The sequence below is a fragment of the Pseudophryne corroboree genome, chromosome 3, assembly GCF_028390025.1.
Source record: "Pseudophryne corroboree isolate aPseCor3 chromosome 3, aPseCor3.hap2, whole genome shotgun sequence".
Classification (NCBI taxonomy): domain Eukaryota; kingdom Metazoa; phylum Chordata; class Amphibia; order Anura; family Myobatrachidae; genus Pseudophryne; species Pseudophryne corroboree.
The window spans coordinates 572,923,831-572,942,500 of record NC_086446.1 but is presented as its reverse complement, the minus strand read 5'-3'; the positions used below and the strand labels follow the sequence as shown (position 1 = coordinate 572,942,500).

The 18,670-nt window shown below is 45.5% G+C and overlaps 1 protein-coding gene and 1 long non-coding RNA gene across 8 annotated transcripts in view; one reads left to right on the top strand and one right to left on the bottom strand.

Annotated features, from left to right (window-relative positions):
* SEC24C (SEC24 homolog C, COPII coat complex component) overlaps positions 1-18,670 on the bottom strand; it is a 275,660-nt gene that overhangs the window by 97,439 nt on the left and 159,551 nt on the right. For 2 of the 7 annotated variants that reach the window (XM_063961334.1, XM_063961337.1), the window contains exons 1-6: positions 17,844-18,013; positions 14,121-14,307; positions 10,419-10,508; positions 9,768-9,906; positions 9,017-9,186; positions 7,590-8,042 (exon numbers count right to left, since the gene is read on the bottom strand). In XM_063961334.1, the coding sequence (XP_063817404.1) occupies positions 7,590-8,042; positions 9,017-9,186; positions 9,768-9,906; positions 10,419-10,508; positions 14,121-14,283 (1,015 nt within the window). In that variant the 5' untranslated portion in view covers positions 14,284-14,307; positions 17,844-18,013. Of the gene's footprint in view, positions 1-7,589; positions 8,043-9,016; positions 9,187-9,767; positions 9,907-10,418; positions 10,509-14,120; positions 14,308-17,652; positions 17,768-17,843; positions 18,014-18,670 lie in introns of those variants that run through there. The other 5 variants (XM_063961338.1, XM_063961336.1, XM_063961335.1 and 2 more) reach the window with 5 other exon arrangements.
* The window catches only part of LOC135056335 (uncharacterized), a 107,398-nt gene continuing 106,657 nt past the window's right edge, over positions 17,930-18,670 (top strand). Inside the window, exon 1 of the long non-coding RNA XR_010243950.1 lies at positions 17,930-18,164. This is a non-coding gene — a long non-coding RNA (uncharacterized LOC135056335). The remainder of the gene's footprint in view (positions 18,165-18,670) is intronic.

Below are 18,670 nucleotides of genomic sequence, written 5' to 3'. Positions count from 1 at the left end.
AATGGACCCGATCTATACCCATGGCACTAATGTCACCCCAGTATTCACTAGGATGTTAGAGAAATATATAATATAATTGTCCTGGTACAAGCGATGCATTACAGGCTTCAAGTGGCTTGTCATATCGCAGCACGGTTGGTGTAATGGTTAGCATTACTGCCTCACAGCACTGAGGTAATGAGTTTGATGCCCTCCAATGTCATGTGTAAAGTTTGTATATTCTCCCTGTGCTTGTGTGGGTTTCCTCCAGGCTCCCAACAAAATGAACTCTAGCGTGAAGGTGTGTGGTGTACATGTGATAGGGAATAAGTGTGATATTTCTTATTTTGTTAGGTAGGTAGATTGCTCGTTTTTTTAGGTAGCTACAGTAGATAGATTTTTATTTTAGGTAGCTAGTTTGGTAGACAGACACGGACAAAGACAGACACTGACAGAAGCCGATACAAATGCTGACACAGATGTTGACACACGAATGCTGACACAGACGTTGACAGACACGCTGCCAGATGCTGACACACTGACTGACCCTGATGCTGACACAGACAGAGAGATTTCACTTACCCATGATGCGTTTCCCTTGCCTCCCTGTATACAGCCGCTGGGAGGGAGAGCAGGGGGGAGAGACAGAGTAAACTGCCGCCGTTGGATGGTAGAGGGGGACGTGGTGATCACAATGTGAGCCACTGATGCTGGGTGGTAGGTCGGAAGGAAGTCAGAGTAGACACTGCAGCCCACTGGAAGAGGCGGGGGACGGGTGGGTACAGTGCCACCGGGTGGGAGAGCGGTTGTCACAGTGTGCATATGTGCTGTCTCACTGCTGCCGAGGGGCCACAGTGCGATCCACACACAACGGAGGGCCGGAGTGTGAGCTGCACTGCTGCGGGGAGGTAGGAGAGCGGGGGGGAGGGGGGGGGGCTTCAGAGCGAGACGCACACACTGTAAGCAGCCTCCGGGTGGGGGAGCGGGTCCCGGGCAAGCTGCAGCCGCCGGGTGGGGGAGCAGATCTTGGGGTTTGGGCACCCAAACTCCAGAATGGGTGCCCAAACAGTGCACAGCTTTTGGGTGAGGACTGCATGTATGAGCGCCAAGAAAACATTTGAATTGCGCCCATCAGGGACGCCGGAACGGATGCGTATGACGCGCAAATAGTGGATGGAGTTATTAGGCGCTGAAAACAAAAACAATTGAATTCCCCCAATTAAGTGCAATTTACAAACAAAGTGCTGAAACTGTAATAACCTTACATTTGCTTGTACAAGTGGAGTCTCCCATATCCCTAAAGCTTGGGACCAGAAGTATTTTAAATATCGGATATTTTCGTGTTGGGGATGGGACCTAAGTCTAAACACAGAATGCATTTATGTTTCATATACACCTTATACACAAAGCCCGAAGATAATTGTATACAATATTTGTAATCATTTGGTGCATGAAACAACGTTTGTGTACACTGTAGCCATAGTAAACAAAGGTATCTCTACCTCAGTCGCTCTTAAAAAATGCTGTATTTCAGAATGTAAAATTGTATGAACTAGTTAGCTGGTCCAGCTCAATGAGTATTTCCTGCTAGCATCAGTAAGTGGATCTCTTTAATATCGTTTAAAAGAGTGAAAGAACATTTATATGAACAGGACAACTGGGCGTCAGTAAGTCATTTCAATTCAAGTTCAAATAATAAGAATTTACTTACCGATAATTCTATTTCTCGTAGTCCGTAGTGGATGCTGGGGACTCCGTCAGGACCATGGGGAATAGCGGCTCCGCAGGAGACAGGGCACAAAAATAAAGCTTTAGGATTAGGTGGTGTGTACTGGCTCCTCCCCCTATGACCCTCCTCCAAGCCTCAGTTAGGATACTGTGCCCGGACGAGCGTACACAATAAGGAAGGATATTGAATCCCGGGTAAGACTCATACCAGCCACACCAATCACACCGTATAACTTGTGATCTGAACCCAGTTAACAGTATGACAAACGTAGGAGCCTCTAAACAGACGGCTCACAACAATAACAACCCGAATTTGTTTGTAACAATAACTATGTACAAGTATTGCAGACAATCCGCACTTGGGATGGGCGCCCAGCATCCACTACGGACTACGAGAAATAGAATTATCGGTAAGTAAATTCTTATTTTCTCTAACGTCCTAAGTGGATGCTGGGGACTCCGTCAGGACCATGGGGATTATACCAAAGCTCCCAAACGGGCGGGAGAGTGCGGATGACTCTGCAGCACCGAATGAGAGAACTCAAGGTCCTCCTCAGCCAGGGTATCAAATTTGTAGAATTTTGCAAACGTGTTTGCCCCTGACCAAGTAGCAGCTCGGCAGAGTTGTAATGCCGAGACCCCCCGGGCAGCCGCCCAGGATGAGCCCACTTTCCTTGTGGAATGGGCCTTGACAGATTTAGGTTGTGGCAAGCCTGCCACAGAATGTGCAAGTTGAATTGTGCTACAAATCCAACGAGCAATCGTCTGCTTAGAAGCAGGAGCACCCATCTTGTTGGGTGCATACAATATAAACAGTGAGTTAGACTTTCTGACTCCCGCCGTTCTTGAAATATATATTTTCAATGCCCGGACCACGTCCAACAACTTGGAATCCTCCAAATCGTTAGTAGCCGCAGGCACCACAATAGGCTGGTTCAGGTGAAACGCTGACACCACCTTAGGCAGAAAATGAGGACGCGTCCGCAGTTCTGCCCTGTCCGTATGGAAAATCAGATATGGGCTCTTATATGATAAAGCCGCCAATTCTGATACTCTCCTGGCTGAAGCCAGGGCCAGTAGCATGGTTACTTTCCATGTAAGATACTTCAACTCCACCGATTTGAGCGGCTCAAACCAATGGGATTTGAGAAAATCCAAGACTACATTAAGATCCCACGGTGCCACTGGGGGCACAACCGGGGGCTGTATATGTAGTACTCCTTTTACAAAAGTCTGGACTTCAGGAACTGAAGCCAATTCTTTCTGGAAGAAAATCGACAGGGCCGAAATTTGAACCTTAATGGACCCCAATTTGAGGCCCATAGACAATCCTGTTTGCAGGAAATGTAGGAATCGACCCAGTTGAAATTCCTCCGTGGGGGCCTTCCTGGCCTCACACCACGCAACATATTTTCTCCAAATGCGGTGATAATGTTGTGCAGTCACCTCCTTCCTGGCTTTTACCAGTGTAGGAATGACCTCTTCCGGAATGCCTTTTTCCCTTAGAATTCGGCGTTCAACCGCCATGCCGTCAAACGCAGCCGCGGTAAGTCTTGGAATAGACACGGTCCCTGCTGAAGCAGGTCCCGTCTTAGAGGTAGAGGCCACGGATCCTCCGTGAGCATCTCTTGAAGTTCCGGGTACCAAGTTCTTCTTGGCCAATCCGGAGCCACTAGTATCGTTCTTACTCCCTTTTGCCGTATAATTCTCAGTACTTTTGGTATGAGAGGCAGAGGAGGGAACACATACACTGACTGGAACACCCACGGTGTTACCAGAGCGTCCACAGCTATTGCCTGAGGGTCTCTTGACCTGGCGCAATACCTGTCCAGTTTTTTGTTGAGGCGGGACGCCATCATATCCACCATTGGTTTTTCCCAACGGTTCACAATCATGTGGAAGACTTCTGGATGAAGTCCCCACTCTCCCGGGTGTAGATCGTGTCTGCTGAGGAAGTCTGCTTCCCAGTTGTCCACTCCCGGAATGAATACTGCTGACAGTGCTATCACATGATCTTCCGCCCAGCGAAGAATCCTTGCAGCTTCTGCCATTGCTGTCCTGCTTCTTGTGCCGCCCTGTCTGTTTACGTGGGCGACTGCCGTGATGTTGTCCGACTGGATCAACACCGGCTGACCCTGAAGCAGGGGTTTTGCCAGACTTAGAGCATTGTAAATCGCTCTTAGCTCCAGTATATTTATGTGAAGAGACATCTCCAGGCTTGACCATACTCCCTGGAAGTTTCTTCCCTGTGTGACCGCTCCCCAGCCTCTCAGACTGGCATCCGTGGTCACCAGGACCCAGTCCTGTATGCCGAATCTGCGGCCCTCTAACAGATGAGCACTCTGCAACCACCACAGAAGAGACACCCTTGTCCGTGGCGATAAGGTTATCCGCTGATGCATCTGCAGATGCGATCCGGACCATTTGTCCAGCAGATCCCACTGAAAAGTTCGTGCGTGGAATCTGCCGAATGGAATCGCTTCGTAAGAATCCACCATCTTTCCCAGGACTCTTGTGCATTGATGCACAGACACTGTCCCTGGTTTTAGGAGGTTCCTGACAAGTTCGGATAACTCCCTGGCTTTCTCCTCCGGAAGAAACACCTTTTTCTGAACCGTGTCCAGAATCATTCCCAGGAACAGCAGACGTGTCGTCGGGGTCAACTGAGATTTTGGAAAATTCAGAATCCACCCGTGTTGTTGCAGCACTAGTTGGGTTAGTGCTACTCCGTCTTCCAGCTGTTCTCTGGACCTTGCCCTTATCAGGAGATCGTCCAAGTAAGGGATAATTAATACGCCTCTTCTTCGTAGAAGGATCATCATTTCGGCCATTACCTTGGTAAAGACCCGAGGTGCCGTGGACAATCCAAACGGCAGCGTCTGAAACTGATAATGACAGTTTTGCACCACGAACCTGAGGTACCCTTGATGTGAAGGGCAAATTGGGACATGCAGGTAAGCATCCTTTATGTCCAGGGACACCATAAAGTCCCCTTCTTCCAGATTCGCTATCACTGCTCTGAGTGACTCCATCTTGAACTTGAATTTTTGTATGTACAGGTTCAAAGATTTCAGATTTAGAATAGGTCTTACCGAGCCGTCCGGCTTCGGTACCACAAATAGCGTGGAGTAATACCCCTTTCCCTGTTGTAGGAGGGGTACCTTGACTATCACCTGCTGAGAAAACAGCTTGTGAATGGCTTCCAATACCGTCGCCCTGTCTGAGGGAGACGTTGGCAAAGCAGACTTTAGGAACCGGCGAGGGGGAGACTTCTCGAATTCCAACCTGTAACCCTGAGATACTACCTGCAGAATCCAGGGGTCCACCTGTGAGCAAGCCCACTGTGCGCTGAAATTCTTGAGTCGACCCCCCACCGCTCCTGAGTCCGCTTTTAAGGCCCCAGCGTCATGCTGAGGGCTTTGCAGAACCCTGGGAGGGCTTCTGTTCCTGGGCAGGGGCTGCTTGCTGCCCTCTCTTACCCCTTCCTCTGCCCCGAGGCAGATATGACTGTCCTTTTGTCCGCTTGTTCTTATAGGACCGAAAGGACTGCGGCTGAAAAGACGGTGTCTTTTTCTGTTGGGAGGGGGTCTGAGGTAAAAAAGTGGATTTTCCGGCAGTTGCCGTGGCCACCAGATCCGATAGACCGACGCCAAATAATTCCTCCCCTTTATACGGCAATACTTCCATATGTCGTTTGGAATCCGCATCACCTGACCACTGTCGCGTCCATAAACTCCTTCTGGCAGATATGGACATCGCATTTACTCTCGATGCCAGAGTGCAAATATCTCTCTGCGCATCTCGCATATAAAGGAAAGCATCCTTTAATTGCTCTATAGTCAATAAAATACTGTCCCTATCCAGGGTATCAATATTTTCAGTCAGGGAATCCAACCAGACGACCCCAGCACTGCACATCCAGGCTGAGGCGATGGCTGGTCGCAGTATAACACCAGTATGTGTGTATATACTTTTTAGGGTAGTTTCCAGTCTCCTATCCGCTGGATCCCTGAGGGCGGCCGTATCAGGAGACGGTAACGCCACTTGTTTTGATAAGCGTGTGAGCGCCTTATCCACCCTAGGGGGTGTTTCCCAGCGCGCCCTAACCTCTGGCGGGAAAGGGTATAATGCTAATAACTTTTTTGAAATTAGCATTTTTCTATCTGGGTTAACCCACGCTTCATCACATACATCATTTAATTCCTCTGATTCAGGAAAAACTACAGGTAGTTTTTTCACCCCCCACATAATACCCCTTTTTGTGGTACTTGCAGTATCAAAGATATGCAAAGCCTCCTTCATTGCCGTGATCATATAACGTGTGGCCCTACTTGAAAATACGTTTGTTTCATCACCGTCGACACTAGATTCAGTGTCTGTGTCTGGGTCTGTGTCGACCGACTGAGGTAAAGGGCGCTTTACAGCCCCTGACGGTGTCTGAGACGCCTGGGCAGGTACTAACTGGTTTGCCGGCCGTCTCATGTCGTCGACTGATTTTTGTAATGTGCTGACATTATCACGTAATTCCATAAACAAAGCCATCCATTCCGGTGTCGACTCCCTGGGGGGTGACATCACCATTATCGGCAATTGCTCTGCCTCCACGCCAACATCGTCCTCATACATGTCGACACACACGTACCGACACACAGCAGACACACAGGGAATGCTCTTATCGAAGACAGGACCCCACTAGCCCTTTGGGGAGACAGAGGGAGAGTTTGCCAGCACACACCCAAGCGCTATAATATATATGGGAACAACCTTATATAAGTGTTGTTCCTTATAGCAGCTTAAATATATCCAATATATCGCCAAAAAATGCCCCCCCTCTCTGTTTTACCCTGTTTCTGTAGTGCAGTGCAGGGGAGAGTCCTGGGAGCCTTCCTCACAGCGGAGCTGAGCAGGAAAATGGCGCTGTGTGCTGAGGAGAATAAGCCCCGCCCCCTATTTCGGCGGGCTTTCCTCCCGTAGTTTTAGATAACTGGCATGGGTTAAATACATACATATAGCCTCAATGGCTATATGTGATGTATTCTTTTGCCATAAGGTATTAAAATATTGCTGCCCAGGGCGCCCCCAGCAGCGCCCTGCACCCTCCGTGACCGCTTGGTGTGAAGTGTGTGACAACAATGGCGCACAGCTGCAGTGCTGTGCGCTACCTTCATGAAGACTGAAGAGCCTTCTGCCGCCTGTTTCCGGACCTTCAATCTTCAGCATCTGTAAGGGGGGTCGGCGGCGCGGCTCCGGGACGAACCCCAGGGTGAGACCTGTGTTCCGACTCCCTCTGGAGCTAATGGTGTCCAGTAGCCTAAGAATCCAATCCATCCTGCACGCAGGTGAGTTGAAATTCTCTCCCCTAAGTCCCTCGATGCAGTGAGCCTGTTGCCAGCAGGACTCACTGAAAAATAAAAAACCTAAAAAACTTTTTCTAAGCAGCTCTTTAGGAGAGCCACCTAGATTGCACCCTGCTCGGACGGGCACAAAAACCTAACTGAGGCTTGGAGGAGGGTCATAGGGGGAGGAGCCAGTACACACCACCTAATCCTAAAGCTTTATTTTTGTGCCCTGTCTCCTGCGGAGCCGCTATTCCCCATGGTCCTGACGGAGTCCCCAGCATCCACTTAGGACGTTAGAGAAATGATGTTTTACAAATAAGGTATGTGAACTGAAACATAGGGTATGAGAGAACAACGTATGTGTTAACAAAGCAATAGATCGCACGCCTAGCACCCAGTTTGGCAATTATATTTCACTCCACCTCTACATGTATATAGAATAGCTTCTGTATTGGGAGGCATATTGTACATGCACTAATTATAATAAACCAGTACACAGCAATATATAACCATGTATAAATGCACATTTCTGCAATAACTCACCATTCTGCTGAAGAGGAAATCCTCCCTGACCTGGTTGCATTGAAGGAGGTGGTCCTGGAGGACCGGTCATTGGAGGACCTGACATAGGGGGACCTGACAGAACACCAGAAAGACCTGGTTGGGATTGAGTTGGTGGTACATGATTTGGTTGAGATAATGGGGGTCCAGATGGAGACTGTCCTGGTATTGTGGGACCTTGCATTGATGTGGGTGGGGGTCCACCAGAAATAGAAGGGGGATAGTTTGAAGCTGGTGTACCGGTTTGAGGAGGAAACCCTTGTGGTCCAGTAAAATGCTGATTTGGAGGCGCTTGAGCTTGTGGCAAGCTGGTGGGAGGCATTCCTTGTGACAAATTCATAGCAGTGAGACCTTGATTACTGGAATAGGGTGTGTAAGCACCTGATCCTGAGGCAGGAAAATTTCCAGAGGATGGTGGATGGGAACTCTGAGAACCTATGAGAAAACAAGTGGTCACCAAGTTTTCCATAAACATGTTGCAAAATCACGTACCTAATTTGCATATCTCTAGTATCACCATTGCCCCCACCTCCTTCAGAATGTAAGCTCTCGCAAGCAGGGGCATCCCTCCTATAACTCACCTATTTAACTACACAATCACATATATACAGGTAATTATGATTTTACATTTTATTTCATAGGTTCTCCAATTACCATGTTATTTTGTTACTATGGGGTATATTCAATTGAAGTCGTAAGCTGCCGTCTGTCGAAAAGACGGCAGTTTTTGACTTTTTTAGGTCGGAAGTGGAAGTGAGACGGGGAGAGCAGCGCCAGAGGATGTGTCACAGCCACCAGATCTCACGGCAGCGTCCACCCGGCTCCAGCAAGTGGCGGCTATGACACATCCTCCTGCAGTGCTGTGTCGCTGCTGTCCCCTGTCTGCCCGCGACTCTCCCCCCTCTAAGGTCCCTCATCTCAGTTCGACTTTTTTTTTTTTAAGTCGAAATGAGATGGTCGGAAACGGGGCCAAAATCTGTCGAATTTGGCCCCGTTTCCCTCAGAAGTACCTGAATCGGCAGCTATACCGAATCGAATTCCCCGACTTGCCGAATAAAAATGCTGGGGACTGAATAGGTCGGAACCCCTTCTGACCTGAAAAAGTCGAAAACTGCAGTCTTTTCGACAAGACAGCAGTTTCCCTATGTCTATCATTTGTAAAGTGCTAGGTAACTTTGTGGTACTCTATAAAATAAATGCTAATAATGCTAATAATAATAATAATAATAATAATAATAATAATGTAATCCAAAGAAATCCGGGATTATAGAAAAATCCTAATTTTATGGTACGTAATGCCCAAAAATAAAACAGAAGTATTAATACATTCTAATAGGATGGCTAGCAAAATGGAACATCTTAAACTACAGTAAAAAAAAAAAAAAAAAAAATGCCATTGGTATTCTTACCAAAACCTTGCGATGTCTGCATTGGAGCCGACGTAGCACCGCCACCAATATGCATCCTAACCATTTGGTTACTTAGTTGCTGGGTACTGGCTGATGATGGAGGGTATTGCTGAAAGTTAGCTGTCTGCGGAACAGTTGCCGTTTGCATGTAAGGTTGGGACACTGGTGGTCTGTGAAAGGAAGATAAATAAAACAAATATTAGGCTGCTTTTTTTTTTTTTTTTCATTCTATCACCAAAACCTTGAGGCTAGGTGCCAAGTTCTTTAATGATGCCAATAAATTTCTGATGACGGCAATAGCCAGGTGTCAAGGAAGATTAACTTCCAACCTAAAGCGCTGTCTTTGGTGACACCTTTTTAAGATCAAATATGTGACATCTCAATACAGCTTATATATATATATATATATATATATATATATATATATATATATATATATATATATATATATATATATATATATATATATATATATATATATATAATATATGCTAGATCAAAATCACGTACGGGGCATACTGAGCAATCCAGAGTAAGATAAAGGACCAAAATGTTTAGCACTGATAAATTAGGTACATTTTTACTTTTGTGCTAGATGTTATACACAGAAAAAAGGTCTTTTTGATGAACACATTGTTTAAAAAAAAATAAAAAAAATTCAATAACAAAGATTGTGATTAACTTTGCACAAGTCAACTTGTTCATGTTCCAATACTGACATTATGTATGCATTATAAAGAGGTCTGCATACCTCTGCATCTGGGTATTGAGTGGTGCTGGTCCATTCTGTATGTCACCTTGGCCATAATGACTGTACTGCAGCTGCTCTGGAGGAAGAGATGTTCCTGGTACAGTCGGGGCTCCTGATGTGGGTGGAGGTCTCACAGGACCTGAGAAATGCAATATAAATAGGTATACAGTATAATAACTAAAATGATCTTCACAAGAGGCAACAGACTTAATAACAAGAGAGATCCCTACGGAGTTTAGTGATTAACCCTTGCTCTTAGAAGCATTACTACGAAAACACTTCTTGATTGCTTCGAATCACAGTAGAGGAACACACAGAACCAATCAGGCTGCAAAAGAGATTTTTGTGAAAAATACACCACATAGCTGCATGGTTCAACAATTTAGTGTGGCTAAATTATACAATTATAATTATATTATAATTATATTAATTATTATTTAATTATATATTATAATTATATTAATTATTATATTATAATTATATTATAATTATAAATTATACAATTTAGTAGTCCAGCTCTATGGCGTACTTGCCTTTCCTAGTTCAGAAGTGGACACCAATGCTCAATGTGATCATTTTCTATTAATTCTAAAACAAACACTGCCAGTATCTTGAAGAACATTACCTAGTTATACAATACATGACATTTACCTATATAATGAGAGGTAACAGGAGAAGAAGAGCCAGAGGTGAAAGAATCAGGAGACCCTTTCTGAGGGAATCCTGAATTAGAGGAGAAACCTAGGAATACAAATAAGAAGACAGAAGTCAGATTTAATATAGGGAAAAAAAAATTCAAGGCTTCAAGAATAAGTGTATTAGATACCTCATATGGTAAATGTTTTGCTCAATTCACATCATAAGTGTTTGTCATTTAAGAAAAAAATAGGCTACACAAACATAAGGTGATGATGCCTGCATGCCATGGAAAGACAGTTGTAAATATATTTTGGGGAGGCATTTTAAAGTATAATTAAGATTGGGAAGAAAGCATAGCCTATGAAAGTGGTGGAATTTATGGCAATAAATGATCACTGCTCAAACATAATAAAGGGTACAATCACCCAGATACTGCCATTCTCTGTTCACTACAGCAAGAGGTAGTCAATGGAACATTTCCAAGCTGGACTAAAGTATTAAGTGGTGTGCCTCAAGGGTCTGTACTAGGGCCTCTTCTGTGTAACATTTATAAATGACATAGGCGATGGTCTTGAGAGTGTCCATTTTTGCAGATGACACTAAACTATGTAAGATAATTAAATCAGATCAGGATGTTGACTCTCTTCAAATCGACTTAAGTAAACCGGAGGTTTGGGCAACTAAGTGGAGTAGGAGGTTTCATATAGAGAGATATATAGTTATGCACTTTGGGATCAAAAACAAGCATGCAATCTATAAATTAAATGGCATAATCCTTGGAAAATCAGTAATGTAGAAGGATTTGGGGGTGATCATTGACAGTATACTTAGCAGCAGTAAAGGCCATTAAGGTATTGGCATGCTTAAAACGGGTAATAGAGACAAGAAGTGGAAGTGTAATCCTGCCACTGTATAAATCATTGGTACGGCCACATCTAGAATACTGTGTAGAGTTCTGGGATTCTCACTACAAAAAAAGACATAGAACTAGAAAAGGTTCAGAAAAGAGCTACAAAATTGATTAAAGGCTTAGGGGTATATGCAATTCCGGGCGAATAGCGTCACTTTTTCGCCCGTTTTTAAATTCGACACAATTCGACCATCGAATTCCGGCAGGTGGGTGCCGGAATTCGACATATTCAATAAAAAACGAATTCGACAGTCCCGCTGTCGAAAAACGGACGATTTGACGGATTTTGATTAGATTTTTAAAAAGGTTTACAAAACGGTAAAAAACTCGAAAAAAATTTGCGTGGGGTCCCCCCTCCTAAGCATAACTAGCCTCGGGCTCTTTGAGCCGGTCCTGGTTGCCAAAATACGGGGGGAAAAATGACAGGGGATCCCCCGTATTTTAGCAACCAGCACCGAGCTCTGCGCCTGGTCCTGGTGCAAAAAATACGGGGGACAAAAAGAGTAGGGGTCCCCCGTATTTTTTGTACCAGCACCGGGCTCCACTAGCTGGACAGATAATGCCACAGCCGGGGGTCACTTTTATACAGCGCCCTGCGGCCGTGGCATTAAATACCCAACTAGTCACCCCTGGCCGGGTACCCTGGAGGAGTGGGGACCCCTTCAATCAAGGGGTCCCCCCCCCCAGCCACCCAAGGGTGAAGCCCGAGGCTGTCCCCCCCATCCAAGGGCTGCGGATGGGAGGCTGATAGCCTTGTTGAAAATGTAAGAATATTGTTTTTTTGCAGAAGAACTACAAGTCCCAGCAAGCCTCACCCGCAAGCCGGTACTTGGAGAACCACAAGTACCAGCAGGCGGGGGGGAAACGGGCCCGCTGGTACCTGTAGTTCTACTGCAAAAAAAAATACCCAAATAAAAACAGGACACAGACACCGTGAAAGTATAACTTTATTACATACATGCCGACACACATACTTACCTATGTTGACACGCCGACTCTGGCCACGTCTCCAATGTCGACGTCCGGGGTACCTGAAAATAAAATTATACTCACCTGATCCAGTGTCCGGTTCTTTTATTGTAATCCACGAACTTGGCAAAACAAAAAAACGCATTTACCCGAACCAGACGGACTGAAAGGGGTCCCATGTTTACACATGGGACCCCTTTCCCCGAATGCAGAGACCTCCCGTGACTCCTGTCACAGAAGGTCCCTTCAGCCAATCAGGAAGCGCCACTTCGTGGCACTCTCCTGATTGGCTTTGCGCGTCTGAGCTGGCAGACAGCGCATCGCACAGCTCCCTATGGACAACTGTCTTTTTTCAACCTCAACAAATATGTTACTAGTAATGACAGTTAAGACCTCATGTGTATAAGTAGAGTTTTGTTTTATTTTTTTGTTAAATTTATTAACTTATTTAAGTAAGCGTCTGGATGCCATGAAAGGGTGAAGGCCATGTTACAATGAACCCACACCAAAAATGGGGTGTAGTACGGTCTGTCGGCGGTCGGGCTCCCGGCGAGCAGCATACCGGCCCCCGGGAGCCGGCTTACCGACAGTGTGGCGAGCGCAAATGAGCCCCTTGCGGGCTCGCTGCGCTCGCCACGCTGCAGGCACGGTACGCTATTTTATTCTCCCTCCAGGGGGGTCGTGGACCCCCACGAGGGAGAATAAGTGTCGGTATGCCGGCTGTCGGGATTCCGGCGCCGGGATCCCGACAGCCGGCATACTGAAGACCACCCCCAAAAATGAACCTCCCAATTCTTTTCCCTACTGTCTGAAAGGACTTACTCCCAGGCTTAGCATGGTCACTAGTGGGGAGGTGAAGAGTTTCAAATGAATAAGGGAAAGCTAAACCTAGCTCCAACTGATGTGGAAAACCAGCCCAGTCATATAGCACTGGATCAGGATACACAAGAGGGATTCCTGCGTGATGCGGTCTGGGCATTTCAGTTTCCAGAGGGCCTATGTTAGTGATGTGATAGCCAAGCCAAGAGAGACATCAGTGTCTGAAGACATTGAGGCCCAGAGATCAGAAGAAAGTACCAGTTCAGGGTCACTGATAAAGATCTCCACTATGTGTAGTCTATTAGCGGAGGCTGATTAAGGCTACCGTGTCATGGAGCGCACCAACTACCACAATAAACCCGTCTATGTTACAGGCTGAGCAGTGATCCCTTATGTGCAGCGGTAATCCTGTTTTCCATGTCCGTAGCAAAGAATCTAACCAGGCAGGAGAGACAATGCATAAAGTCCTGGGACAGACTCTCACTTGATATAATTGGACTTGAAAAATATTGACATTTTATTATTTGGCATTTTGTAGCCTAGCTTTTATTTTTGTTTAAATGACAACAAGAATATCCCAGTGTGATGCTAGCACTAACACAGTATTCAAGAGTATATTGTTTTCTGATTGTCTAAATATTGTTTTGCAGAATTGTATGCAACAAACAGTCTAATAATCTTGACAATGTTGTTTTGTGAAGACAAACTACAATGCATATATAACAATCATCCCATGTAAGGGGTTATAAGATTTTTAGATCTACCATGGTCACAGGTCATAAGTCATGCTAAGAGCAAAGTAGACTCAGAATGGGGTCAGGGTGCCATTAAATGCCTTACAAGGCTTTTCAGGATTATAACTAACACTAGTCCCTCTGCAATGGATAAATTCATTTTCTGCAATTATTTCCCTAATAAAACGACATAACAATGTAAGTAGAAGTGCTCTTCAGGCTACTATTCTTCCACAGAACAAAAAACAAGATGTACTACAAATCCCATTTGAACTGTAATACCTTGTGATGTGACATGTTGTGGATAACCTTGTACAGGTCCATTATACCCAGGATACTGAGGGCCCCCTGGCATTGGCTGTCCCCCATAGACTGGCTGATGGTACCCTCCAGGTTGGGGCTGCATGTACGGTGTAGCTAAAGGAGGTTGCTGGTTTACGTTCATCTTGTGTGCATCCCCAGACTGGTCCTAAACGCACACAGAAATACAAACAATGGTGTTAGATGGCAGATTAACATAATATATCATATAATGGTCATACTGTTAAAAGCATTCTTTTTACTACATTAAATCAATTCTTATTATTGAAGTTGCATATTCACCATTAATTTAATTTTCTCTATTTCAACATTATGATTATAACAAGGTAATAACGCTTTGTGGTTTCAGAATTCAATTGTTTTTTGGGCTGTCTGCCCCCCACGGAGCAATTCAATTGTTGCTTTGATCGTGCGTGCATACCGTTAGTGCCCATTAATTCTGCAAACCCCTCCTGAGGTGGCAGGCAGAAATGGGGGGGGGGGGGGAATCTGGCTTTTCGCACATTTGTCTCGTTGTGCCCAATACTTTTGACAGGTTTAACCGATTTACGCAGCCAAACTCTGTGCTTTTGGCCATACCAACCGTGAAAAACAATGGGCGCCCAAATAAATATTTGCATATAACTGAAAGTGACGGGTGATATGCCGCAACAGAGCACACTCAAACATTTAATGCTGATTTTTGTTTCATACTGTATCACTATAAAATAGCTATAGCACCACCCCAATGAGAGTCACTTTATAGAGACATTCTGAAAATGTAAAGCTAAAACCTAATACCTCTAATACAGCTCAACATGGACAATACAAATACAAACTGAATTATATAGTGTTTAAAAGGTATCATATATTAGTCAAGAATATTGTTCTTAATGTGTAACAACTTTTCCAGTAAGCTGACACATGTAGTCACGTAGGTTAGTTCACACTCGCTCCTCGCGTCATTTTCACACCTGTTATTACAACACAGTTTCCCATTTAATCCTTATAAATTCTCTATGAAATCCTACAAACTATTCTATTACTTCTTAAAAAGGCTTGCTATGCACATGCTCCCAGGGATGTTTAGCCACTATGTGCACGCAGTCAGCTTTGCAAATGTAATTGCTAAAAATAAAATACAGTAGGAGGTGGTAAACAGCTCCTTGCTGCATTTGCGACACCATTGCTGCAACCGCATCGCATCCTGGGATCAACATCATGACCAGTCACGATGTTCTCAGCAGACTGACAGCTAAATAAGCCTCAGTTAACTCATGCTGGTCGTCACAGGAGGCCTTGCGAGGCCAATGAAACTGCATGTCGCGATGTTGTCCTTGCACATGCGCAGAACAGGTCATGTGCAGTGTCCTGATTATCAGCTGAAGCTGAATAACCACATATGTCAGATACTCAAAGTTAGTGATTTGCAACCCTCCCGCTATGTTTTAGGTCATATTTTGAGATCTGCTAGAGCCACCATCATTGGTCAACACTGGAAATCCCCTTTCACCCCCCTCACCCCCCTTTTCAGAAAGTAATCTCCAAAACCCAATTGCACTTTGAAATGGAGACTAGGGAGGCAATATATTCTTCTGGTCTCTCCTCTCCTATTATGAAGTAGCTACTGTGGTACTTGTACATTACAGAAGGCAAAGGTGCCCCCTCTCCACATCATGTTCCCCAGAGCCCTCCTTTTAATTTGAACGAAACCCCGACAGAGGATGTCAATTGCCTCACTTAAACAATTTAATGTATTTACTTGATGCTTTTGGATGTCCTGTCCCTCCCCCTTTATCTACCCTATATAATCTAAATAAAGATTTAATGTTGAAAAAAAAAAAAAGTTAGTGATTTGCAACTGCTCTCTAAACAGTTTCATGTTTTTCCATATTAAACATGTAACTGTTTCAAGATAGATAGATATATATATATATATATATATATATATATAGACACAAAGTCTGCATACATGTTTATCAATACATAGAGAAAAAAAAACAAGTCCTTCAGCTGAAATGTATTAGGGCTTGGACAATGAGACTTTAGTTTCTGAATAATGCAGCCTGTCACTAGACTGCCAGCAATGCACTGTAAAGAAGCTAAACAAAGTCTAGAAGCACAGACCATTGTCTGCTCACACCAGGTTTGTTATTATGTTTACTGCATACAAAAGTTAATTCACAGACAGACAGATAAGTGGAATCTTCCAATTACCTAATTAGTCATTATAGAATGTCCAAAGTGTTCTGCATGGTGTCCTGACATTTTAACCTTAATATATGGATCTTCCCTACCATCTCTCACCCTCAGTGAGGTGCAAACAGAAAAATAGGAGTTTACTCCGACTGGTTCAATACGAGATGCTAATTGGATTGCGAGATGAATTTGCAATGCGAATTCACAGAGATAATGGGAACTTGCACCTAATTTGACTCCTTTGCTTGATAATTATTCACAATAGAGCACCTCATAACTTTACAGAAAAACATACGACAGCGGAAACGATGTACAAAGAGACATAAGTATGAGGTCTCCAAAGTGACAGAAATAAAAGGGACACTTTGTTCTGTTTGCCAAAGAAATTACTTCTGGTCAGAGTAACTTTCAGAGCATCCATTTACAGGCCACCATCAGCTCGTGAGATGGATGCACAACCAATAAATGGAAATATAACAAAGCAGGTCTGCACCATGACATAGCTGTCTTTAAATGTATATAGTGTGTATGTCAGGGTGCTGTCACTTTTGGCATATAGGTCTTAGCACTGTCAAAAAAAATAAATAAATAAATATATATATATATATATATATATATATATATTATAACTATCTCCACACGTATATATTTATAGCGCGCGTATTTCAATGCGCTGTCACATTAGAGTACGGGCTGCGCCAGCGCGGGGGTGCGCAGGGACACTGCGCCAGCGTGGGGGTGCGCAGGGACACTGCGCCAGCGCGGGGGTGCGCAGGGACACTGCGCCAGCGCGGGGGTGCGCAGGGACACTGCGCCAGCGCGGGGGTGCGCAGGGACACTGCGCCAGCGCGGGTATACGCAGGGACACTGCGCCAGCGCGGGTATATAAATATTTATTATAACTATCTCCACACGTATATATTTATAGCGCGCGTATTTCAATGCGCTGTCACATTAGAGTACGGGCTGCGCCAGCGCGGGGGTGCGCAGGGACACTGCGCCAGCGCGGGGGTGCGCAGGGACACTGCGCCAGCGCGGGGGTGCGCAGGGACACTGCGCCAGCGCGGGGGTGCGCAGGGACACTGCGCCAGCGCGGGTATACGCAGGGACACTGCGCCAGCGCAGGTATACGCAGGGACACTGCGCCAGCGCAGGGTCACTGCGCCAGTGCAGGTATATGCAGGGTCACGTCACTGCAGGTACACACAGGGGGCACGTCACTGCAGGTACACACAGGGGGCACGTCACTGCAGGTACACACAGGGGGCACGTCACTGCAGGTACACACAGGGGGCACGTCACTGCAGGTACACACAGGGGGCACATGTCACCGTAGGCCTGAGCGTTCGGCACGGCCTTCTGTCGGTAGGAGTGGCGGCTTAGGGTACGGACACCCCACTGGATACGGACCAAGATAAGCTGCCAGCCTCACAGACAAGGGAGCTTGGTGTCCCGATCACAACAGCCACAGGCTCCCAGGGCCTCGGATCCTATAGCACAACTCACCTCCTCCCGTTCCGGCTCCTTCTCTCACTTCCCTGTCCGCTTCCAAACAGCGTCGTCTCCAGTTCCTACCGGAAATGATGTCGGATCTCTCGCCCACGGGAGGAGTCCGGCTTCTCAGCTTCTGCCACGTTTCCACTCCGCCCAAGCAGGGAAAGCGGCTTCAGCGGGAGCAATGCGCAAGCGCAGAGCCAAGAAACGGCACATAGTTACGGCGCGTGCGCATGAGCCAAGTCGACCATCTTTGATTAGGGTATTGCCAATATTGCTGCTTTGACGTAAACAACGTATGCAGTAATTTCGTAAACCGCACAAGAAACAAAAGTATGTGAGTTTTACTATTACAGTCCTTATATTTAACCTTACGCTAAATTTATATTTACCAATTATTTTTATAAAATTTCCATATTCCTATAGCATACCTCCCAACATGACTCTCTCCAGGAGGGACAGAATGCTCCTGGACTTTTCTCTTAATTTATGATTGCCATCACCTGTGCTGAAACACCTTTCTTATCCATTAACCTGTTCAACACAGGTGCAGATAATCATTCATTGAGAAAAAATCCAGAAGCAGAGCATTGTGTCCCTCCTGGAGAGGGTCATGTTGGGAGGTATGCTATAGAGATGCTTATCATATCCTTTTAAACTGGAACACTTATGAATTACACAGGTTCTGTGGCTGGTTGACTTCAAGCATGCATTTCGCCTGGTTGTAGTCAGCCATAGAACCTGTGTAATCCATGACCGTTTCGGTTTAATGGGATAGTATGCATATCCTCCTTTTTCTCTGCTAAAAATCGGGGTTGTGTCTATGTTCTCTTCGTGCT